General features: G+C 53.3%; 8 protein-coding genes across 8 annotated transcripts; 4 read left to right on the plus strand and 4 right to left on the minus strand.

Moving 5' to 3' along the window:
* Positions 1-834: 834 nt before the first annotated feature.
* On the plus strand, positions 835-5,362 carry BDV17DRAFT_278899 (ABC drug exporter AbcA; the record flags this gene model as incomplete). The annotated part of the gene is made up of 3 exons (XM_073759620.1): positions 835-1,387; positions 1,442-3,845; positions 3,898-5,362. The coding sequence occupies 3 exons, from the start codon at positions 835-837 to the stop codon at positions 5,360-5,362; spliced, it is 4,422 nt and encodes a 1,473-aa protein (XP_073620625.1).
* Positions 5,363-7,116: 1,754 nt separating this feature from the next.
* BDV17DRAFT_286605 (uncharacterized protein) lies at positions 7,117-7,578 on the minus strand (the record flags this gene model as incomplete). Its single annotated transcript, XM_073760944.1, has 1 exon — positions 7,117-7,578. The coding sequence occupies one exon, from the start codon at positions 7,576-7,578 to the stop codon at positions 7,117-7,119; it is 462 nt and encodes a 153-aa protein (XP_073620626.1).
* A 1,287-nt stretch (positions 7,579-8,865) lies between these two features.
* On the plus strand, positions 8,866-11,220 carry BDV17DRAFT_286606 (uncharacterized protein; the record flags this gene model as incomplete). The annotated part of the gene is made up of 3 exons (XM_073760945.1): positions 8,866-9,396; positions 9,460-10,403; positions 10,455-11,220. The coding sequence occupies 3 exons, from the start codon at positions 8,866-8,868 to the stop codon at positions 11,218-11,220; spliced, it is 2,241 nt and encodes a 746-aa protein (XP_073620627.1).
* A 1,230-nt stretch (positions 11,221-12,450) lies between these two features.
* On the plus strand, positions 12,451-14,914 carry BDV17DRAFT_298095 (DUF2264 domain-containing protein; the record flags this gene model as incomplete). Its single annotated transcript, XM_073763619.1, has 3 exons — positions 12,451-13,435; positions 13,509-13,725; positions 13,789-14,914. The coding sequence occupies exons 1-3, from the start codon at positions 12,520-12,522 to the stop codon at positions 14,912-14,914; spliced, it is 2,259 nt and encodes a 752-aa protein (XP_073620628.1). The 5' UTR covers positions 12,451-12,519.
* Positions 14,915-14,917: 3 nt separating this feature from the next.
* BDV17DRAFT_68168 (glycoside hydrolase family 88 protein) lies at positions 14,918-16,744 on the minus strand. Its single transcript, XM_073764957.1, has 2 exons — positions 16,440-16,744; positions 14,918-16,389 (listed from the first exon to the last, which is right to left on the minus strand). Exons 1-2 carry the CDS (start codon positions 16,542-16,544, stop codon positions 15,016-15,018), a joined length of 1,479 nt encoding a protein of 492 aa, XP_073620629.1. The 5' UTR covers positions 16,545-16,744; the 3' UTR covers positions 14,918-15,015.
* A 201-nt stretch (positions 16,745-16,945) lies between these two features.
* Positions 16,946-18,541, plus strand: BDV17DRAFT_286609 (hexose transporter protein; the record flags this gene model as incomplete). The annotated part of the gene is made up of 1 exon (XM_073760946.1): positions 16,946-18,541. The coding sequence occupies one exon, from the start codon at positions 16,946-16,948 to the stop codon at positions 18,539-18,541; it is 1,596 nt and encodes a 531-aa protein (XP_073620630.1).
* Positions 18,542-19,497: 956 nt separating this feature from the next.
* BDV17DRAFT_68144 (SDR family NAD(P)-dependent oxidoreductase) lies at positions 19,498-20,916 on the minus strand. The gene is made up of 2 exons (XM_073764956.1): positions 19,868-20,916; positions 19,498-19,773 (listed from the first exon to the last, which is right to left on the minus strand). Exons 1-2 carry the CDS (start codon positions 20,586-20,588, stop codon positions 19,562-19,564), a joined length of 933 nt encoding a protein of 310 aa, XP_073620631.1. The 5' UTR covers positions 20,589-20,916; the 3' UTR covers positions 19,498-19,561.
* Positions 20,917-21,581: 665 nt separating this feature from the next.
* BDV17DRAFT_250540 (uncharacterized protein) lies at positions 21,582-22,557 on the minus strand (the record flags this gene model as incomplete). The annotated part of the gene is made up of 2 exons (XM_073756334.1): positions 21,749-22,557; positions 21,582-21,701 (listed from the first exon to the last, which is right to left on the minus strand). Exons 1-2 carry the CDS (start codon positions 21,939-21,941, stop codon positions 21,583-21,585), a joined length of 312 nt encoding a protein of 103 aa, XP_073620632.1. The 5' UTR covers positions 21,942-22,557.
* Between the last annotated feature and the right edge of the window lie 547 nt (positions 22,558-23,104).

Raw genomic sequence — 23,104 nt, forward strand, 5'->3', positions numbered from 1 at the left:
CAACAGTCTACAAAGCATTCCAAGACGCGCTTACCGAGGAGGTATAAAGCTCTAGTCCGTTGTGGGTGAGTGTTCGAGGCACGTGATCAGTCACCTGAAGTCCGTGCTGCCGTGATCGCGATGAAGGCGCTCCCTTGTGCTAATTAGGTACCGCTTCGTATAGTGTGTCGCGTAGACCAAGCCTAAAGGCCAAGGTTTCTCGCGTAACGAGCAGCTTTCATCAAGCTGAGCTTACATCGAGTCCTAGGAGGGCTGGTTCTGATAGGATGGCAGTATCCACAGCACGCCAATAGTGTCTAGATGAGGTCGACAACATCACAAAAGCAACGGTCCTTTCCTTCGCCAGTGCCATGGTCTTTGAATATTTAAATATTTATTGAAGCTATCTACTTATTTATCAGCCAATAGCAAACAATTCCACACCGCAGATTCAGTAGCTCGGGAGGGTACACGCAAAAGGAACTATATTCCAAGGATCAGCTGAGGACACAAAATGTGACATTATCTGACAGATGAACCAACCGAATACCAAGGGCTGCCCTTAATTGTCATCATTCAATTTTCCCCTATGCATGGCTGATGGGAGCTGTCAGCTGTGCCCAATCAGCGAGAGGCCGTGGGTGACAGGAAGGTTGTACAAAGCAGTGGCTGACGTGAACCACCTCGGCCTCTTGTTTGTCCAGCCCTTATTTCCGGAGCTCACATTATCCATCGACACAACAGCCAGGCAAAGCAGCAAGGTCCTGGTATTGCTTTTAAAAAATGGTCGTTTCCGGACTCGTCGCTCACCAGCCTTGTGTACAGTCCGCGGGTTGATTGCACTAATCCTTCGCGATGACCGACTTCAACGCGATTGACCTTGACGAGGGCACGAGCAAGGGCTCACCTAGTCCAGAGAAGCGAGATGCTGAAGTCCAGCAACTTGCGAAACAATACACCCAGCAAAGCGCGTCTTCAATCTACGGCCAGAACCCCTTTTGCGCGGACGCCGGATCCGCCCTGGACCCTAATGGCGACAACTTCAGCGCCCGCGCATGGTGCAAGGCCATGCTCCAGCTGCAGACAGAAGACGATAAGGCGCATCCACCCCGGACATTAGGCGTCGCTTTTGGCAATCTGAACGTCCACGGATTCGGGTCTGACACGGACTACCAGAAGAGCGTTGGCAATGTCTGGCTGCAGGCTCTTGGCCTTCTGCGGAAGGCTCTTCCGGGCCAGCGCCAGCGCAAGATCGACATTCTACATGGGTTGGATGGTTTGGTCGAGGCCGGTGAGATGCTTGTTGTTCTTGGACCACCGGGGTCGGGATGCTCGACATTCTTGAAGACCATTGCTGGAGAAACACACGGCTTCTATATTGACAAGGCTTCGCACCTCAACTATCAAGGTTAGTGAGACGTCCTCCCTGAGGCGACAAACGAACTAATGACTCTTCGACTAGGCGCCACAGCAAAGCACATCGCCAACGACTTCCGAGGGGAAGCCATCTACACCGCGGAAGTCGACGTCCACTTCCCCAGGCTCACCGTCGGAGACACCCTCTTCTTCGCTGCCCGCGCTCGAGCACCACGCCACATCCCCGGAGGAGTGACTATCAACGAGTATGCAGCACACATGCGGGACGTGATCATGGCGATGTTTGGTATCAGCCACACCAGGGACACGATCATCGGCAACGATTTCGTCCGCGGTGTGTCCGGAGGAGAGCGCAAGCGTGTCACAATCGCCGAAGCCTCTCTCAGCATGGCACCTCTGCAATGCTGGGATAACTCGACACGAGGTCTGGACAGCGCCAACGCGATTGAATTCTGCAAGACGCTCCGCATGCAGGCGGATATCAACAATACAACGGCTTGCGTCTCCCTCTACCAAGCCCCGCAAGCTGCCTATGACAACTTCGACAAGGTTCTTGTTCTCTACAAAGGTCGGCAGATCTACTTTGGGCCCACCGCGACCGCGAAACAGTACTTCCTGGACATGGGCTTTGAGTGTCCCGATCGGCAAACCGATGCGGACTTTTTGACCTCCATGACGAGTCCAAAGGAGCGTGTTGTGCGGCCAGGGTCCGAACATCAGGTCCCCCACACCCCCGACGAGTTTGCTGCACGGTGGAAGGATTCGACCGAGCGAGCGCGGCTTCTCGGGGCCATTGAAGCGTACAATGCCAAATTCTCTGATGGCCAGCAACTAGACAAGTTCAGGCAGTCGCGACGCGCTCAACAAGCCAAAATCCAGCGGGTCTCATCACCCTATACCCTCTCGTACACGCAGCAGATTCAGCTTTGTCTATGGCGCGGTTGGCTGCGATTGAAGGCGGATCCCAGCATCACCATCTCCTCGCTATTCGGGAATTCCATTGTTGCTCTTATCCTGGGCAGTATGTTTTACGACCTCAACGGGGATACCAGCAGCTTCTTCCAGCGCGGTGCCCTTCTCTTCTTCGCGGTCCTGATCAACGCCCTCGGTTGCGGCCTCGAAATGCTCACCCTGTACGCCCAGCGAGGAATCGTGGAGAAACACGCCAGATACGCGCTCTACCATCCCTCATCTGAAGCCTTTGCCTCGATGTTGATGGATCTCCCATACAAGATCCTTAACACAATCATATTCAACCTGATCCTCTACTTCATGACCAACTTGCGCAGGGAAGCAGGCGCCTTCTTCTTCTTCCTGTTTGTCAACTTTATCCTCACCCTGACCATGTCCATGTTCTTCCGGTCCATTGCATCCCTCACCAGAACTCTCGTGCAGGCGCTCCCAGCCGCCGCGATATTTATCCTGGGTCTCACGATGTATACCGGGTTCGCCATTCCAACAGACTACATGCTCGGTTGGGCCAAATGGATCCGCTTCATCAACCCGATCAACTTTGGCTTCGAGTCGCTGATGGTCAACGAGTTCCACAATCGGGACTTCCCCTGCGTCAACTTCGTCCCGTCGGGCCTCGGCTACGCGGATATCGGATCTGGCAATCAGGTTTGCTCGACTGTTGGCTCGGTCGCTGGTCAGGGGTTTGTGAATGGTGATGCCTATGTCGAGTCGCTGTACGACTATACAAACTCTCACAAGTGGCGGAATGTCGGCATCATCTTTGTCTTTATGATTGGTCTCATGTTCGTCTATCTAGCCGCGACCGAGCTCATTCTCGAGAAGAGATCCAAAGGCGAAATTCTGGTCTTCCGACACGGACACAGTGCTCTGACGGGCAAGTCTCATGATGACGAAGAGGATGCTGGTGGTCGTACTGTCGCGATGGCAGAGAAGACCGAATCAGACGACCTCGCCATCATCGAACGCCAGACTGCCATTGTCCAGTGGAAGGATGTCTGCTATGATATCAAGGTCGGCAAAGAGAACCGCCGCATTTTAGACCATATCGACGGATGGGTTAAGCCGGGCACCTTGACAGCGCTCATGGGTGTCTCGGGTGCTGGGAAGACGACCCTCCTTGATGCCCTGGCGACACGTACCACAATGGGAGTCATATCAGGAGAGATCCTTGTCGACGGTAAACAACGTGATGAATCATTCCAACGAAAGACTGGTTATGCGCAACAGCAGGATCTACACCTGAGCACCTCGACTGTTCGGGAAGCGCTTACCTTCTCTGCTGTCTTGCGCCAGCCAGCCCACGTCCCGAGACAAGAGAAGGTAGATTATGTGACTGAAGTCATCAAGCTATTGGATATGACGGAGTATGCGGACGCGGTTATTGGTGTGCCTGGTGAAGGTCTTAACGTCGAGCAGCGCAAACGGCTTACCATCGGCGTTGAGCTTGCCGCCAGGCCAGCACTGCTTCTGTTCCTAGATGAGCCTACGTCGGGTCTTGACTCGCAGACTTCTTGGTATGTTGACGACACTTTGTAACCATAATGTGCTCTAGCTAACTCACATTAGGTCGATTCTCGACCTCCTCGACAAGCTGAAGAAGAATGGCCAGGCCATTCTTTGCACCATTCATCAACCCTCCGCCATGCTCTTCCAACGCTTCGATCGTCTCCTTTTCCTCAAGTCTGGCGGCCAGACCGTGTACTTCGGAGACGTCGGCGAGAACTCGCATATCCTCATCGACTACTTCGTCCGCAACGGTGGCCGGCCCTGTCCACCAGCCGCAAACCCCGCCGAATGGATGCTCGAAGTCATCGGCGCAGCACCCGGCTCCCACACCGACATCGACTGGTTCAGCACATGGCGCAAATCCCCCGAGTACGCACGCGTCCAGGAACACCTCCAAGAACTCAAACTCGAGCGCTCGCAGCTCACCGACCTAGCCCGCACCGAGTCCGGCCAGAAACGCCAGAACAAAGCCGACTACCGGGAATTCGCAGCCCCCTTCTACGAACAGCTCTGCGAGGTACAATACCGCGTCTTCCAGCAGCTCTGGCGCTCTCCGATGTACATCTACTCCAAGACAGTCCTGTGCAGTAGTTCTGCCCTCTTCGTGGGGTTCTCGCTCTTCCGCTCCCCGAATTCAATTCAGGGGTGCCAGAACCAGCTCTTCTCCATCTTCATGTTGCTTACTATCTTCGGGCAACTCATCCAGCAAATCATGCCGCACTTTGTCGCCCAGCGAGATCTGTATGAAGTCCGTGAACGGCCTGCAAAGACATACTCCTGGAAGGCATTCATGGTCTCGAATATCCTCGTCGAACTACCCTGGAACAGCCTCATGTCCCTGATCATGTTTCTCTGCTGGTACTACCCCGTCGGACTATACCGCAACGCCGAACCAACCGACGCGGTGACGTTGCGCGGCGCCCAGATGTGGCTGTTCATCTGGGCGTTCCTGCTCTTCTCCTCGACTTTCGCGCACTTCATGATCGCGGCTTTCGATAGCGCCGAAAATGCAGGAAATATGGGAAACCTCCTCTACATCCTGTGCTTACTCTTTTGCGGTGTCCTCGCGACACCAGACCAATTCCCGGGCTTCTGGATCTTCATGTACCGCGTTTCGCCATTTACGTATCTCGTCAGCGGGATGTTAGGCGTCGGCCTCGCAAACACACACGTTACCTGTGCCGCGAACGAGTACCTCCACTTCGACCCCGTCAATGGATCGACCTGCGCCGAGTACATGGAGGCCTACCGCACCACCATGGGCGGGTACGTTCTCAATGGGGACGCCACCTCAGATTGCAGCTTTTGTCCGATGGACGATACGAACGCCTACCTTGCGACTGTGTCTGCGAACTATGGGGATGTCTGGCGCAATTTTGGGATTATGTGGGTGTATATTGTTTTTAATGCGGTTGCGGCTTGTGCGCTTTATTGGTGGGTTAGGGTTCCAAAGGGGAAGAAGGAGGCTGTTGAGACGGGGGCGGGGGCGGAGGCGCAGAAAAAGACGCAGAATGGGTCTGCTTGATTGCTTTGGTCGGGGTTGTGTATTGAGCGACCTTGATTGGTCTTTATAATTTGTAATATTGCTCGCTCGTTTTCTTCTTCTAGTGTTCGTCTTGTGTTTCTAATATCACTGTCGTTGATTTTATTTCTGGATGTCCTTCCCTCGTCCGAAGACTTTGAGCAACAAAGGCAACGTCCAGTGTTCTTTAATCCAGCAACGCCACCAGGAACCTCGAGAAGAATAAGAGGCTGACTCGCGGAGCAGGAACAGTTCAACAGGGCGACCGGGCGAGTCAGCCAACCCACTTATCCTTCACGATTCCACGTTCAGGCTATCAGCCCTAAACCACTAATCCCCAGCGGGGACTAGACAAGCGCCCTCACATACCGGCTCACATACCGGGCATGTGGGAGCGAATTCAAATTTCACGTCTAGTTCGCCCACGATGTAACGCTGTTGCTCATCTTCTGGCTCAGGTACGGCCTAATAGGCTAGGGCTGACTCGAGGAAATTCATTTAAATAGAGTCAGGGTCGTCCAGTTTTCCTGGATTCCAATTACACCTCGTTTTGCAATCCCAACATGACCACCCTTCGTCTGGTTTCGCTGTTTCTAGCCCTCTTCCAGACTTGGACCTGGGCCTCCAGCATGCTCTCCACCACATTCACATCAGACGTGATAGAAGTCGACCTAATCTTCCCCCGCAACTAGACCTTCGCCCCCTCAGACGTAACGCCCATAATAATCGGCATCCAAACGCCAAACCTGCTACATCACCTCGACACAACGCTCTTCTGGAGCATATCGCAGAACGACGTCGATCTCAACACCACCTCCAGCTACGCGAGGGTCGGCCTTCACCACCTCTCCGAAATAATAACCAACTCGACGGAACCGTATATCTTAAAGACATACAACCGCCACCTTAACAAAACGGGGTCGTTCTCAATGACGTGAGAAATCTCATACGGAAACTGCACGCGCGACTCAGAAACGGATGAAATAAGCAGATCAGTTGAAGCCGCTCAATACTGGGTCCATTTTCACGACTGCCCCCGGCGCACCGAAACCCGATCTCGTTCGCCACAACAGACGAGCAGACATGCCCTGACTTGAGCGCATGCGCGTTCATTGTAACGGGAATGCTTGACAATACGGATAGGGATCAGCTCGGTTGGCAGGAGGGGCCGTCGTGCGCTGTCCTTCCCGTGGAGATGGACCTTGCGGAGCCGAAGCCCACCCCGTGTAATGTGAATATTGATAAGAAGACCGCAGAGAATATTACGGTGACGTTGAGAGGGCTTGTAATTGACCTTTTGATCCGCCGGCGAGTTGGCCGGCGCCGACTCCGACGACCGGGGGGGGGGGGTGCGATGAGGGTGGGCCTGCCGGCTGGTGGTGTATGGGGACTGGGAATTTGGGGAGCCCTGGTTACGGCGTTTTGTGATCTATAGGGCTTTCTTTGCATGTAATAGAATATACATTTGCCGGAGCTGTTATTGGACCGTGTACAGAATTTATTTAATAATGTTTTTAACTCCATTACTTGCAACTTATGCATTCTCGATCAAGTAATCTATCTGTTTATGGGCCTTATTTACCTCCTTTCGTACTGTAAATATCAATGTGTTCCGGTGGACTTCGGTACCAGAGCTACCTAATGAAATCAAAACTAAAGCAAGATGCATCCAAGTTTTCCACCCTCTATCAAAGCCTAAGACTAGGCTCTCGCAGTCTCAAATATGTTGTAACCCCTCCTTTGCTTCCCCATGTCTGTCAAACCACCATCTTCTCCAGCTCAACGGGACTAAACCCAACAACTCTACAAACCCTCCCCGCATGCCGCTCACTCAACCACCCCCTGTTAACAAGGCCCTCTAGAAAAACCTCCACCCAACGCCGGCGATTCTGCGCCAGTGCATTATCCAGCTCAACAAAAAGGTACTCTCCCCTATTCCCTTCGGGCACAATACAGACCGTTTCATAGGCCGGCCAATTCTTGGCTATATTCTGTAGATCATGCGCCTCTAGGTAATCCATCTTTTCTTTGGTGCGTGTGTACCCCGTGGCCGAGGAGAAGATTTGCGTTGAGGCACACTTTATGAGGCCGGAGGTGTGGGTGTGTCGGAGAGGATCGGGGTGGAGGAGGATTGTCCATTCGTAGGGTTGGGGGGAGGAATGAGAAGGAGGGGAAGGCGGGAGGTTGGGTTGGGTTATTATTGTGAGGTTTAGGGGCATTTTGGCCATGGACATGGAGTGTTAGCGCTTAGGGTTATGTTAGGTTCAACAGGAGGTTGCGTGGACTGTCCGGTGTCTTGTTTTCTGCGACGGGCACTGGTCGTGCAAAGTCAAGATGGTGTGGTGAGGATTCCAGATAGTCCTCATGTAAGTCCCAGTAACCCCAAGACTATATATTGCCATGCTGGCTACCCCTTTATAAAGAAGGAGTGCGCTAAAGGATATTGTGCTTGGCGCGAGAGATGCAATGGAGGCATTGATCAGCTTGCCTTAGAGTGACAAAAAGATAAAAGAATCCTACAATGGACCTTTGTCCCTAGACAGACGCACTATCTTTGAGCAGCGTACCTTGCGTGAGGCCCTTTCGGGACCAAGGAACGCAGCAGAGGGGACTCGTTTGTGGCAGGGGAGGTATAGAGGCTTTTATTTGGGATGCTCTTCCGCAAGTCATGATAAGCGCGAAAGGGTTTCTCGACATACACCTGAGCATCCCCTACGTGTTTACGGGAGGTAATTTCACCTGAAGGTGAACGGGCACGCGCCTTGGCAAAGGTGAGGCACAAATTGGGAGACAGAAGTTCAGTGGAAGAAAAGCTGCAAATTTTTGGGCCTCTTCAATATCCACTAGTCCTTGTTTCTTTCTTTTGTGTCTTTGTCCCTGCTCACGATCGCCTTTTGGAGTCTTGGGTTGAAAGTAAGGGTGTTCAAGTAAATTAGGATTAAATTAGGTATATATTTTCAAAAACCCGATTTCGCTTGCCACCTTTCCTAACAATATTCCATCGCGACCCCAGTCACATAAATTACTGAGAGTCGGCCTTGGAAAAAAAAGATATTCGAAGGCCATAGATCGGAGTATTAAATCACAAGTCCGGCGCGGACGTTAACTGTGTGTCAGTGGCAAGAGATAGAAGATATAGAAGATATACTTATGCGGGAGTGATGTAGAAACTCGTTTCGGCCGGCGCAGCCACGCAGGAACTACCTATATATTTGTTCAATCACAACTCATGATAGAGACCGCGTATCTGCAGGGGCAGCCTGCGTTTCACCCGTGTTCTAGTCTGCCGAGATGATACGCTGCAGACTTCTCCACAGGGATCTGCAAGCTCCAATGGGGTGACCAAGGCCCGACACGAGGAATCTTGCCTAAATGAAGCCGACGACCGGGCTTCTTGGCTGCTTGGCATGGTGACGGGGGAGGGGATATTTAACGTCCTGTCTGGTTCTGAGCACAGCACTTGCCAAAGGAAATCCGCGATCAATATAGTTCACCAAGATTCGATCATGCGAGTTCTAAGCGCGTTCGGACTCGCTTTAGGGCTTGGCGTGGCTGGCCTCGCTGCCCCATCTGGGAAGCTCACCATCTCGTCTATCTCGACCGAGGTTGACTCCGACCAGTCGACAGTATACTACTCCACGAAGACACCCATTCTATTTGGAAACGACGGCGGCGCAGCAACCGGCGGGATCCGTGGTTTCGACTTACTGGACGAGAACCTAACGCAGACATTGCAAGTGACACCCGGCCGAACCAAAGTAGTCGGCGTATTATACGACATTGGAGAGCGCGGTCGCGATGTCCTTGTTTCCATCGCGGCACCAGACTCGGTTATTCGGGTATGGGATATTGGGGATGGGTTGACTGAGATTCCTGGCGCAGAGAAGAAAGCGCTCGGGGATTGGTCTGCGCTTTGTACGTGGCAGGCTCCCGGTGGCGCGGGTGGAAGTTATTTCTATCTCTTTGGGAAGAAGCAGGCAATGCAGTTTCTTGTTAGGTCGGGCAATTCAACGGAGAGCGAGATTGAGGTACTCGAGGTGAGTTCTTTGCGAGAAGTTGGGTTTGCTTTGGTGGTTCAGACGCCGACTGACGAGGTCCAGATTCAAACATTCGCTCTCCCAGTTGAGCCAAGCTCGTGCGCTGTCGACTCTACAGAAGGGATCGTGTACTTTGCAGCAGAGGACGCGACAATATACAACTTCCAGGCTGCAGAATCGATGGTTGTTCCCGACATCCAGACGTTAGGACAAATCGGCGAGGACGCTGAAATCTCAGGACTGGCCGTCTACGTTGCGAAGAACGAGTCGTACCTATTTATCTCCCAGGAAGACAAAGTCGAAGTATATTCCGCCGAGCTAAACCTCAAGGGCTCACTCGCCTTCACTGGAGCGACGGAACCTGAAATCCAAGGAACAGCAATCTACCAGGCAAAGTCAGAGCAGTACCCGTTCGGAGTGTTAAGCTTCGCAATCGAGAGCGACGAAGGGAAAGGATTCGGCGTTGCCTCGCTTGAGCCAGTCTTCGCGCAGCTGAATCTGCAGTCAAATACAACCTACTCTCCTCGATCAGGAAAGCCATCATCAGGACCGGGGTTTAACGGCTTCCCTAACCAAAACGGCACCCCCTCCTGCTTTGCTGGCTTTACGGGCCCTCACTGCGATACAGTCACATGTCCAAATTCCTGCTCTGGCTCGTCTCAGGGTACATGCGTCGGTCCAAACGAGTGCCAATGTCGCACCCCCTACGCCGGCCCAGACTGCTCCTGGATCGGGGTTGAGCCGAAGTACGAGACGGACGCGAACGGCGGGGACGGTGACGATCCTGCGATCTGGATATCGGCGAAGAGCCCTAACCTATCGACGATCATCACGACGACGAAGTCGGAAAAGGGCGCGGGTTTGGCTGTCTTTGATCTACAGGGGAACCTGCTGCAGACAATGACAGCGGGCGAGCCGAATAATGTTGATGTTATCTATGACTTTAAGCTGGGGAACCGGACTGTTGACCTGGCTTATGCGGCTTGCCGGGAGGACGACACGTTGTGGTATGTTGCCCATCAACCTGCACTTGAACACCATGCTAAAAGTAAATGTAGCCTCTTCGAAATAACACCCACCGGCCTTCTAACCTCAATCCCCGGCGGAATCCAACGCGTGCCCCAAGACTACACCGTCTACGGCTCGTGCGCGTACCGCTCTCGCGTAAGCGGAAAACAATACCTATTTGTAAACGAAAAGTCAGGACGATACCTCCAGTTCGAGCTTCATTCCTCTACCATCGGAACCCTCTCGACAACCCTCGTACGAGAGTTCACGGGCGGCTCAGGCGGCCAACCAGAGGGGTGCGTCCCCGACGAAGAAAACGGGTTCATTTTTCTCGGTGAAGAGCCGTTTGGGCTTTGGAGGTACGAGGCTGAGCCTGAGGGGTCGGATGAGGGGTACCTGGTTGCGGAGACGGGCGATGGGACGTTATATGCCGATGTTGAGGGCGTTACGCTTCTCCCTGGGAAGACGGCTGAGAAGGGGTTGATTGTTGTTTCGTGTCAGGGGGTTAGTGCTTACTCTGTTTATCGACGACAAGAGCCGCATGAGCATGTATTGACGTTTACGATTGGGGAGAAGACTGATGGGAGTGTTGACGGTGTGACGAATACGGATGGGGCTGCGGGCGTGTCGACGGGGTTGAATGGGGATTTTCCACAGGGATTACTGGTTGTTCATGATGATGCCAATCAGCTTGCAGAGGGTGGGACCGCGGAGTTGGCGAGCTTTAAGCTTGTTAGTCTTGCTGATGTTCTTGGGGTCGATGAGAGGAGCTTGTTGGCTGAGGTTGATAGCGAGTGGGATCCACGGGCTCTTTAGATGGGCTTGCGAGGCTAGCCATACCGGTGCAGAGAAACGTGTACGTAGAGTTGTTTATAATTTCTGGCATCTGAAGAATATATGGCTACCGCGACATGCAAGGCATAAGGCTGTTGCGCTTGTACGCTGGTCTTGTCCTTTCTTTATCCGACCGGATGCTGCGTTATCAAAGCTGTCTTGTTTGGATGCAAATATTACAGAGCCCGGGAAACATGGTGCGTAGAGGTAGACTTCCAGTCGCCGCCGGTTGTTGCCATTGCGTCACTTGCGAGGAATCTGCTTGTCTACCCTAGAGTCTGACGGCCCGATACGCAGCCCTATTTGGAGCCACATGCTTCAGCTGGATGGAGAATTAGGGCCAGGGTATGGAGAACGACACGACCGAATGCGTTGGCCCGTGGAGAGCCCACTGGCTGTAGGTAGAGCTAGCGGTGGTCTCTTCATGTTTTTGGCTCCCACTGATGTCGCATGAGCGACGGCGAGAACATCGAGATGACCTCGGACTGCTGGTCCGGCACGTGGGCCTCTGAACGCATGTCTGCCTTTGACGGGAATCCGGAAGCGTGCAGCGCTGTCCAGCCGGATGGGATTCTGCAGTATGAGGGGACCGTGGACGCGGATTTGTCTGAGATTGGGATCGCGGGGGACGTGGCGTGTTTGTCGGATGCGACTTTTACCATCACTGGCCGCTCTAGGGGTAGGGACGTTGTCTAAGGTGGGTGTTTTCTATTCAGGGGTTGTTTTGTGTGTTATTGCCGCGGCAGGCGGATTGATAGTGACAGCAATCTACTCGACATGTACATCCTTATTGAATCTGTTCTTTCCGGATCTCAAATCCAAAGCAGACCAGTGAAATTCGTATGAATGATATTTACGACTCGTGTAGGGCTCGACACGACCGGCGAACCTCATCCGGGGGGATCATCCAAGGTTGGAAAAGGGATGGGGAATGGTCTTGCAGATGCGCTCGGTAGGTATCTCCTTGAGCCCTACTGGTAGTGACCTCGATGTGATGTGAACCTCACCTTGCATGGGTAAGCACGGAGCACGCAGCTTAACAGTAAATGATATAGAAAGTTACAGGCAAGGATAGCGCTATCCATCCCCGCATTGAACGAAGGGCCATACCTCCAACAACCACCGGACCCGACATCCCCGGCACCACATAAAAAGGATCCCCTCATGCCCAGATCAGATCAGAACTAGGAAATGGGAACTTGACCTAGAGACCCACGACCGTGATATCCCCTCACCACCCAGGCCATAATCAATAACAATATCAGAAACCAATCAAATAAAATGCCACCCCTCGCGGACTTCAGCGATAACCCCCTCCGCACCCACGCCGACCTTACCCGCGCCGCAATCGCCCTCGTTAAACCTCTCCACGCATACTTCTCACCGGGGAAGGCCTTCATCCGTCTACCCATTTCCACAGGAACACACTTTGACGATGGTGCCGCACAGCTGGAGGGGTTCGCGCGGCCTCTCTGGGTTATTGCGGGGTTACTTCATTCCTTAGAGCCTGATTCCGGATCCCTGTCCGATCAATGCCAAAATGCAGATGGCGGGGAAGACATAGGGAGAGAGACAATCCACGCCGTAACTCACCCCTGGATAACCGGCCTCGCAGCAGGAACAGAACCCTCAAATCCCGAATACTGGGGCGAGATCCGCGACGGCGATCAGCGAATGGTCGAGGCGGAGGTTATAGCCGTCGCGCTGCTCTTCGCACCGGATGCGTTGTTCCATTCTCAGTCAGAATCTGTACGGGGGAATATTATTTACTGGCTACGCGGCATAAACGGCAAGGAAATGCCGCTAAATAACTGGCGCTGGTTCCGGGTTTTTGTGAATCTTGCGCTTGTTCTTGTTTGTGGTGTGGATATCTCTGAAGTGAGGGGTGAAATGGAAGGAGACTTTGCGGTTCTGGATTCGTTTTATCTTGGAAATGGTTGGTCGGGCGATGGGCCTTGGCTTAGCGCTGAGCAAGAAAAACAACAAGAAGAAGACGCGATTCGGACACGAAGGCGAGATGCAGTTGGGCCCGGTCGACAGGTAGATTACTACTCTGGCAGCTTTGCGATGCAGTTTAGTCAATTACTCTATGTGAAGTTTGCGGGTGCGGCTGGGATGGACCCCGAGCGGGTGGGGAGATATAAGGAGCAGGCTAGCAAGTTCGGAGATGGGTTTTGGATGTATTTCAGTGAAGATGGTGAGTCTCTACTTCTACAGTATTTGACATGCACAAGTTGGCATTTTGCTGATGTTGGGTTTCAACTTGATAGGTGCCGCCATCCCCTTCGGCCGCTCCTTAACCTACCGCTTCGCATGCGGTGCATTCTTCGCTGCCCTGCCTTTCGCCGAGGTAGATGACATGCGAGCGCCGCTTGACTCACCCGGTGGCGTGAAAGGATTCTTGCTCCGCCATTTACGAGGGTGGGCTAGACATTCAGCAGATGTATTCTATGTTGATGGGACGATGAATATTGGTTACCTATACCCGTAAGCCCTCTTCTCCTACCCAAGCCGGGACTGTTGAGACGAATACTAATACAAATGGTGTAGAAACATGTACATGTCCGAAGACTACAACTCCCCTCAATCCGTCTACTGGTCGTTGAAGTCCCTCCTCGTGATAGCACTCTCAGCGGCGCACCCTTTTTGGACATCCGCAGAACAGCCGTACCCCCATACCCTAAAAGCAATAACCCTCCTCCGCCAACCAACGCACCTCCTCTGCGCCCACCCATCCTCAGCTCACCACTTCCTTCTCTCCGCCGGCCAATTTGTCTCCTGGCCCATGAAAGCCAGTCAAGCGAAATACTGCAAGTTCGCGTACTCGTCAACCTTCGGGTTCAGTGTCCCTACTGGACCGCTCATTCAGCAGATTGCGCCGGATAGCGCCCTTGCGCTTAGTCGGGATGGGTGTGAGAGCTGGGCTGTCAAGTGGAAGTGTGGGGAGGTTGGGTATTCGACGGCTACTGTGCGCGGCCCCGGACAAGGGGAGAGGGAGACGGTTCCTGTTATGAATGTCGAGTGGTTGCCCTGGGGGGATAAGAGGGTTGTCGTTAGGACGAGTTTGGTTCCGCCGACGAGGAGGTGGCCGGATTGGCATACGAGGGTTCATTGGGTGAGACTAGAAAAACCAGGGGAGAGATTAGACAGATTGGATGTGGTCGAGAGTGGGTTTGCTATCTCAAGGGTTCCTCGAGCGAAGGGGAATCGGGTTCTACCAGTCCTGCAAGATGACGCCGATGCTCGTGGCTCCAGCCCCATAAAGCTAGGCAGTGATGAGGGAGTCTACGTGTCGAAGACACGGGTCATGGTTCTATCGCACGCCGGAGCAAGCGGAATTGTCGGAACAGTTACTCGGCATACGGCCGAGAAGTCTGTCACAGTTGGAAGCGCTTTAGCCGATGTCCCTGTCCAGCACGAAGCGACGAAGCCGGACTCTAATACGAATATCATGGCCCAGCGGACTTTGATGCCTGTCGCTAAGAGTGGGGTCTTTGATTTGAGGTACGGGGAGGAGATTAAGATTGTGACGAATGTCTTCGCTGTCGCGCCTAAGGACAGGAGCCACAGTGCTAGTCGACGACCGTTGCGGGAGAGATGGTTGGATGTTCCGAGGGTTCATCTAAGGGGGCAGGAGGTGAAAGGAAGAGAATATATGATCATTCTAGATAGCTAGGTCAAGAACCCGTCCTAGGTTTCAACATAAATCTATTGCAGGTCAAGCCCGAGCACTGCAAGGACATCAACGTGGACCTAACACAGTTGAACTTCCGATGGCTAGATAAGCCCCATCTTCAACAGCTGATTCCCAAATTCCAGGAGATAGTAATCCGCATAGACGAGTCCATGGTCACTATACCGATCATGATCCTGCGCGTTATGATTTGCCGTAGCGTTCTTCAGAACCGCGTCGAAGCGCTGACCATGCACCGCGTCTTCGACTTTAAGCTCACCAGACTCCTCGTCAGCCACCAAGACCGCCTGCTCCCCAGCGAGCGAGAGCTCAATCGTATCAATCACAATCCGGACAGCCATACGCCTATATCTCCCTGCCAGAGCTTCATCCCCCTGCGCAGCCAAAGCTTGCGAGATGAGCAGCATCCCATTGGCACCGATCATACCTGCCGAAGAGTCCCGCAGTGGATTGAACTCGTCTTCAATCGGCGCGTCAAAGTCCCAAAGTGGAACGTATCGCCCGATGGTTCTGTTCAAGCTCCCTCCAGATGCCAGAGCCGAGCCTGAGGATCGGACAGCTAGTTTCTCCACGCACGCAGGAGATGTTTCAAGCCGACGAATGAAGTACTCCGCGAGTCCGCATGCGACGGATAAGAACTCTTCATTCTTAGTCCAGTTGTATGTTTGCGCGAAGCCTGTAATCGCCCACGCCTGGCCGCGCGCCCAGCTCGATTCTGTGCGGTAGCCCTGTGCCGTGCGGTGCTGCTTGATTGTCCCGGATGTGGGGTCGAAGTTCACGACGTGATAGGTTGAGTAGAGCTGGCCTTTGTAGATCTCATGTCTGGATTCATTCTGACCCAGGGCCATTTCGGGTTCAGGCCGGAGAAGAGACCGCACAACCGTGTGCGCGTGCATGGTTGCAATATCTGCTAACTGGGGATCCGAGAGGTGGGCGGACGCGTAGTATAAAAGATCGAGGTTCATCATGCTGTCGATTATAACGAGGCACTCGTCCGTAAGACTAGTAATCGAAACGTCTGTTTGAACGAGAGTGTCCCAGCTGCGGATTGCGCCGACGCTCGGGACATACCGGGTTGCGAGGCTGCGGGCGCCTGTGAGAACGGCGTCTAGGGTATCCGGGTTACTTGTCAACTCCCAGTCTCGGCGGAGGGATGGCTGGAGGATGAAGGACATATCGTGAGTGTCGGTGCGGACAGCCATTGCTTTTATCGGTTGTGTCCAGGCCTCGCAGAGGGAGGTTAGTTGCTGGAGAATTTGACTCGATGGGACGGGTGGATTGGTGGTTGTGTGGCCGTGGTAGGGAAAGGCCTGAGGATACTTGACTGCGCGCTCGCGCAGTAGATACAATATACCAGGGAAGAACCCACAGGTCCAAAAGTCGGCGTCACGAAGGAAGTAACGTCCTGCGTCTGTGCCATGTTGCGGGACGAACTCGGGGTACACTGTTGGGGGTGTCTGCAAGTGTTAGAAAAAAGGCGAATGAAGGGAGGTTCATTTGATAATACATTATTCTCGAGGCCTTCCACAGCCACTCGTAAGATCTTAGCAAGGACGTTCTCGGAGAATATCTCAAGTAGCAAAGCCTCGTCGTGCTGCGTGTCGGTCGCCATATTGTCAATGCCGGTCACCAGAAGCGAGCGTAAAGTGAGGGATTGAGTGTCTGCTTTATCAATTAGGCTGATTGACCCAACCCCGCAGACAGGGATTCCAAGCACCCTTGCATCGTCGGGGTAACTTCCGGTTATTTCTCCGGCGCCTGAAGGCCGGTCTGGCGATGAAACCAAGCCAGTTCAGCGTCATGCCATACGATAACTTCCAGTTAGGGCAAAGGATCGTCGTCGGTTTCCTCCCGACACCCCCGAGCCTCTCAACCCCGGATTTTCTGTCGCGCTAATTCCACGTTGCGGGGTAAGATGGACAGAGAGGGCCATATAAGTATGGAAATCAGTCACAGAGTCTAGCACGCATCTTGGTCCACCGCAGACTCGTACGTGTTGGTCAAATTGCTGCAATGCTGTCCCACTCAGACAACTTCGAAGGCCTCGTCCTCAAGGACGTCATTCCAGACAATCGCAAACCATGGTATCGAGACTTGACGCTGCTCAAACTGAACACCCTTCTACTATGTGCCCTCCTCACGCAGATTGCCTCCGGCTACGACAGCAGCATGCTCAACGGCATGCAATCCCTCCCGCAGTGGGTTGACTACTTCGGCGAGCCAACCGGGACTCGGCTCGGGGCTATGACTTTTGGCCCTACAGGCGGGACCCTGATCTCCGTGCTTATCTCGTCTCAATTGTGCGAACGGTTCGGCCGTCGGTATCCCATCTGCGGTGGGTCCGTCGTCATCATCATCGGCGGGATCCTACAAGCCGCGGCGGTCAACTATGGCATGTTTGTCCTTTCGCGGTTCGTGGTCGGTTTCGGGCTCGGTATTGTTGCAACAGCGGCACCGCCTCTGCTCACTGAAGTTGCGTACCCAACCCACCGCGGCAAGCTGGTTTCCTTCTACCTCGTCACCTGGCCGCTAGGATCTTTGATCGCAGCATGGGTCACGTACGGGACGTTCAAGATGACTGGTTCGTCATGGAGCTGGCGTATTCCGAGTGCCTTGCAATGTTTTTTCTCTCTCGTCCAGGCCGTCCTCGCCCTCTTTGCACCAGAGTCCCCTCGCTGGCTGATCTACCAGAACCGGCGTGAAGAAGCGTTGGCAATTCTGACGAAGTATCACGGCTACGGTGATGCGGACTCCCGCCTCGTACGCTTTGAGATGGCTGAAATTACGGCGACTCTCGAAATGGAGAAAGTGCAGCGTCTGTCTCGATGGACAGAGTGGATCTCAACCAAAGGAAACCGGCACCGCTTGTTTTTGGCTATGTATATCCCCGCGATGCTACAATGGTCCGGCAATGCATTGACCTCGTACTACCTCGCCAAAGTGCTTGTCACTATCGACATCACCGACGCCAAGACCCAACTCATTATCAATGCCTGCCTCTCTGTGTGGGGATTCCTAACCGCAGCGGTCTTCGCGACGATGGTTGACCGGGCCGGACGACGGAGACTCTTCCTGCTCGGAATGGGTTGGATGTGCATCGCATACATAATCTGGACCATCTGCTCAGCCATCAACGAGAAGAAAAATTTCGAAGACAAAGGGTTCGCAGGCGGCGTTCTAGCCATGATCTTCATCTTCAGCGCAGCGTACCACATGTGCTCTCCCGTTGCACCAACGTACATCATGGAAGTCGTGCCCTTCTCACTCCGCGCCAAGGCAGCCATGATGTACCAGCTCACTGGAAATTTAGCTGGGCTGTATAATAGCTTCGCGAACCCTGTTGCAATGGATGCGATTTCATGGCGGTATTATATCGTCTGGTGTGTGGTTATTGGGGTAAACTTTGGGTTGATTTTCTTCTTCTTTCCCGAGACCAAGGGGAAGGGACTCGAGGAGGTTGCGGAGATCTTTGATGGGCCGGATGCGCTGGTCGGTGCGAATGCCATGAGGGAAATGGGGCTTGATGTCAATGCCGATAAGGCAGTTGCTGTGGGTGCGCCAGCCCTGGGGGCGGGTAAGGGCGGAGACACGAGTGGGGGGCGTGTGTGATATCGCCATGGAGATATGGGGATATGGGTCTTAGTGTATCGTCGGCTTGGAATACTGGCTGCGCAGCTAGATTAGCAAGGGAAGTTCCAAAGAGGTCGCCAGATTACCTACCGAGCACGTATCACTCTATTCAAGGTATCTCTGCAGGTCGGTGGAAACTGAGAGTTAAAGCCGGTCCCAATAGACCTCTGGGGATGACTTGCCTAGCAGGCATTTTCCCTCGCAATATCTATCCGTGGCTACCAAATCCCATGGCAGGTGCGTGTTCGACGCGTAGGGGCAGATGCCTCTTTGTCATGCAGATAAGGGTTAGAGAGCGCCTTGTGATGGGAAAGACGTGAAGCTGGGAACAGGAAGAGACTCAGGAAGAGCGGCTCCCACAAAGGGAAGGCGCAAAACACGGTAGTCCGTTTCAGATAACTTCACCAGGTACCGCCTGCCCCTAGTACACGTCCTTATACCTCGGTCCTCTGCGCTATGATCACTATCGCCCCAAGGACAATACTTCTTTTTTTCTCTCTGCAGAAGCCTTAATCAGCTGACAAGCCATAGAGCAATCTTGTGGGTGACATTCGCGCTATACAACAATATGTTCGATTAGAGACAGCTGTAATCAATCACCAGGAAGACATGTCACAATAAGCAATGGGCGCGACGGATAGAGGTCCAGATGCCGCACGCTGACACAAGGAATGCAATCAATCATGCGTAGTTGATGAGTCAAAGCCACAGATGCCGCCAAATCATGGCTATGATTAGTCAAAAGAGTGATGGGAAAAATCAACTTGGTATTGCAGCCAATTCTGATTATCTACTTATCGTGCCAAGTAAGATAGTCCATCCGGCACTTAGTGAAATCTTGGAAACTAGTTTCAGCGCGAAGGATAAATAGCGTCTTAGCCAATCGCCCTGATCACACATGCAATTTCCTACTCCGCTCTAACCGGAACGCGCGACCAGGGTCGCTTCAGCTCCGGCCTCCACCTACAATAGGGATTGCCCATACCGACACCCAGTCGGCTATTGAGCACCTGGCAAGGGCTGGCCACCGATATATCGGGGAAATCCCTGGTATCCCAGCCAGAGTTCACCAGTTCCCGGTGGCCCGCCGACAATCTCTTCCTTGCGAGCCTTAAGCTCATTGACGTCCCAAGAGGCGAAGACAATCTTGTTTTTGAGGAACTCAGCTTCAGGCGAGGCGATCCAGACGAGGAATTCGGCAGGAAGGGATACTGCGGAAGGTGAACGGAAGAGCAATCGTCAGTTGCTTTGAACAAAAGAACAGCTTTGCAAAAAGCAACAGGACAGGGTCAGCTTTCCACTTACTATCATCATACGCATACGGCAATGTAATGCTCTCAGCCAGCTTGGCAGACATGGCCGTCTCAAGGAATCCGGGATGTACATTATGAAGACGCACTTGCGGGTTCTCGGCAGCAAACGCCTGAAGAAGCTTGACGGCAGCCATCTTGCTACTCACATAGGCGCCCATTCCCGCGAACGGAGGGAACAATATACCGGCCGTGGTCAGATTGATAAAAGTGACCGGTCTGTCCTTGGTGGCATTGACTGCCTCATTTGCCAAAACAACAGCCTGTGCCGTAACCAGTGTCCCAACAACCGTCGTCTTGTACCCGTCTAGAAAGGTATCCGGATCCGCTTCGAGGAGAGGCACAACCGGGGCGAGGGCCCCAGCGCAGTGAACGAGGATATCGATGCCGCTAAATTCGGCGGCTACTTTCTTCATGGTATTCTGTACGCTTAAAGCATCGCATAGCTCTGCCTGGTGGGTTTGGGTCAGTAGGTTTGGGTGGCTGGCGCGGATAATGCTCGCGGTTTGCGCTAGAGCATCGGCGCGTCGACCGAGGAGGATGAGGGATCGGGGGCCAGATGCAGCGAAGGATGAGGCTGTGGCGCGGCCGATGCCGCCGGTTGCGCCGGTGATTAGGACAACCTTCCCTGCGGTTGAGAGACCGGGCTGTGTTGGATTGATTGCGGGGTATGCGGTGGAGTGGGTGACCTTGGTGTATGAGGGTGGTGCTACCATTGCCTTGGTCGTCGGCCCTGTTCGGCTCGGTGTGATTTGGTGCAGCGTATGTGGTTTGGAAGATGAAGAGTGTAAACAGGCAACTGATGCAAGGTCGAGTCAAAGGCAGATGGGAGTATTTATACAGAGTAACCAGTGATCTGGAGCGGCTCAACCTCCCTGGGGTCGGAGCTTGGGGATGACCGATTGCCGACTGCCACTATACAATTGACTGGGCCACTAAGGCTAACGGTGATGGTGGATTCATCGTAAGCCAGTTTGCCAAATAGCCCATCCACTGGGATCGGCATCGGCGTCATCGGCCTCCGTTGACTCCATCTTACGGGACTGCCCGAGATCTCGATTGGTCCCACCGCGGCGGCCCGGCCACACCTGAACCGATCGGTCAATAGCCACCGATGGCGAGGTCCATGGCCTGTGTACATAACATGGTCTCTAACTTTGGGGTCCTCAAACTCAAACACAACCGGAGACCACCAGACAGCCAGACTTGGGTCCACCATAGACCATCGTCGAGATGGCCTCATTAAAGCAAGAAATGCGTACGTATCTCCAACTTGTATATAGCGTCCCTACTCCTCATTCGAAACACATATCCTGTAGGCTCCCACGATAGTTGCGCAGTGTAACCCTCACAGTATGTGATATAAGTTCCATTGCAAGCGCTGTTCTCGCCCTGACATCATTTCTCGAGACGGGGGTTTCCTCATCCAGAACACAGGTCAGGAGCTGGCCTTCGTTTTCGAATGGACAACGAAGTCCTTCGCAGCATTGGAGCTCGACACGGTTACAGGGGACTCCTTCGTTCATGCATTGAGTAACCGCGGTAGGGCTGGCGGTAATCACGGTGCCAGAGGCGAGGAGGAAGGGGGCGGAGAACAGAGGGGAGATGTGACTGGAGGTAGACATCAGTAAGTGGTCTTTCCAGTATTTTGAAGATCGTCTGGAGGCTTTGAGGACTCACATCTTATTAACGTGGTGGTTCGAAGTCAGCTCATAGTACGGTCCCGGGGAGCAAATACCTATGTGCGCGGAATCGAGGCCGACAAGCGAACATCGCAGCCATTCCTTTCGTACGTTCAACATCGGTTAACGGGAGTGAGAGGGGTATCAGTAAAGTATTGCCCTGTGGCATTTGTCACAACTACTAACACGGGCAGAATGGGGAGGTGGGGATTCAGCATTCGACGCGTCATCAGCGTCAGCGCCCCATCGCCCTATGGAAATTTGCAATCTCGATGAGCCATTGAAGGGAAACGCCTTCTGTTGTATTGTCCAGCATGTGTCTGCTAGGCGCAAAGGTGTCATGGTTGGAATACAAGGCCCTAATATTGATAGGATGCCGCCCCGCATTCTCGGAATTTCCCACTTTGGTCGAACTGAGCGCTACCAAGCTTCGCCGCATTGGCACCACCCGATGTGCTATACCTTAGAGTGCTGATCGGCTGCCAAGTACTCAACCTAAGGCCAGTAGAATGTAAGGAATCTGAAAACCCCCTCGACATATGGTCGGCCTGACCGCAGTGGGTCTGAAGTATTAGGGCAGGATGCACGTACCGGGATGTGCTGTTCAATTCTCCCACAGTCACTAGAGAATTGGAGTGACGTATTTACGGGAGGAGGCATTATGAGTGAAAGATCAAATCGTGCACTGGAACTATCGATTAACTAGTCAGTGATCTCGCAAGATCGCTCTGATGGGCGTCAGAAGCCACCCGTGGACCCGTCTGCACGGAAGTGGATCCATCCTCTCGGACCCTGGCCAGTGGCAACAGCTGAGGATACTGGAGACGAATGAGACGGGGCTCAGCTCGCAAGCTTCTTGGCCTGAGACAGGATGTGGATATACCTGAATACTCCCTAGCATAGTCCCGAGTTCCTCAATTGGTCTTTTCGACACGTTGCCGCAGGTGTCGAGCAGCTGGGGGCGAGTTCGATTGAGGGCTTACTTACATGTCGCTTGGTATCCCATACCCCCATTGGAGGAATATAATATACCTGTTTTCCCCTCGTGTAGTCTATTGACCTTTTTATTACTCAAGGCCCAATTATTGGGAATCTGGTTGACGCAACTAATAACGTAGAGCGATGAAGGATGTTGAATCCAAGGAGACATCAAACAACAATAAAACAACGCAGCCAAATAGGCGCAGAAGGAGAAACATGAGGCCACACCCTTTCCAGTCTTCCAATAAAGCGACGAGAGTCTAGTCGTACGCGGAATATTCAATCATCCTCAAGCACGCACGCCCCGTCAACACAAGGCAGGCTAGGGCAACAGCGAATCTGCACACCATCACAAAACGCGCCCTCATGGTGACATTATTTTTTGAGCTGGGGGGCTCCTTCATTCTCAATTGGGTCGCAGCTCGGTGCTCCGGGGATGGTAGTGTTGCAGTACAGTCCGGGGCAGCAGGGGATGAGGTCCGCTATGCACGCTAGACCCTCGGATTGGCATCGTTTCTCAATATCGGGACTGGCAGCGACCAGAGCACCAGAGGTGAGGGTGAGTATGA

This window comes from Aspergillus undulatus (genome assembly GCF_047715775.1).
Source record: "Aspergillus undulatus strain CBS 261.88 unplaced genomic scaffold BDV17scaffold_2, whole genome shotgun sequence".
NCBI lineage: Eukaryota > Fungi > Ascomycota > Eurotiomycetes > Eurotiales > Aspergillaceae > Aspergillus > Aspergillus undulatus.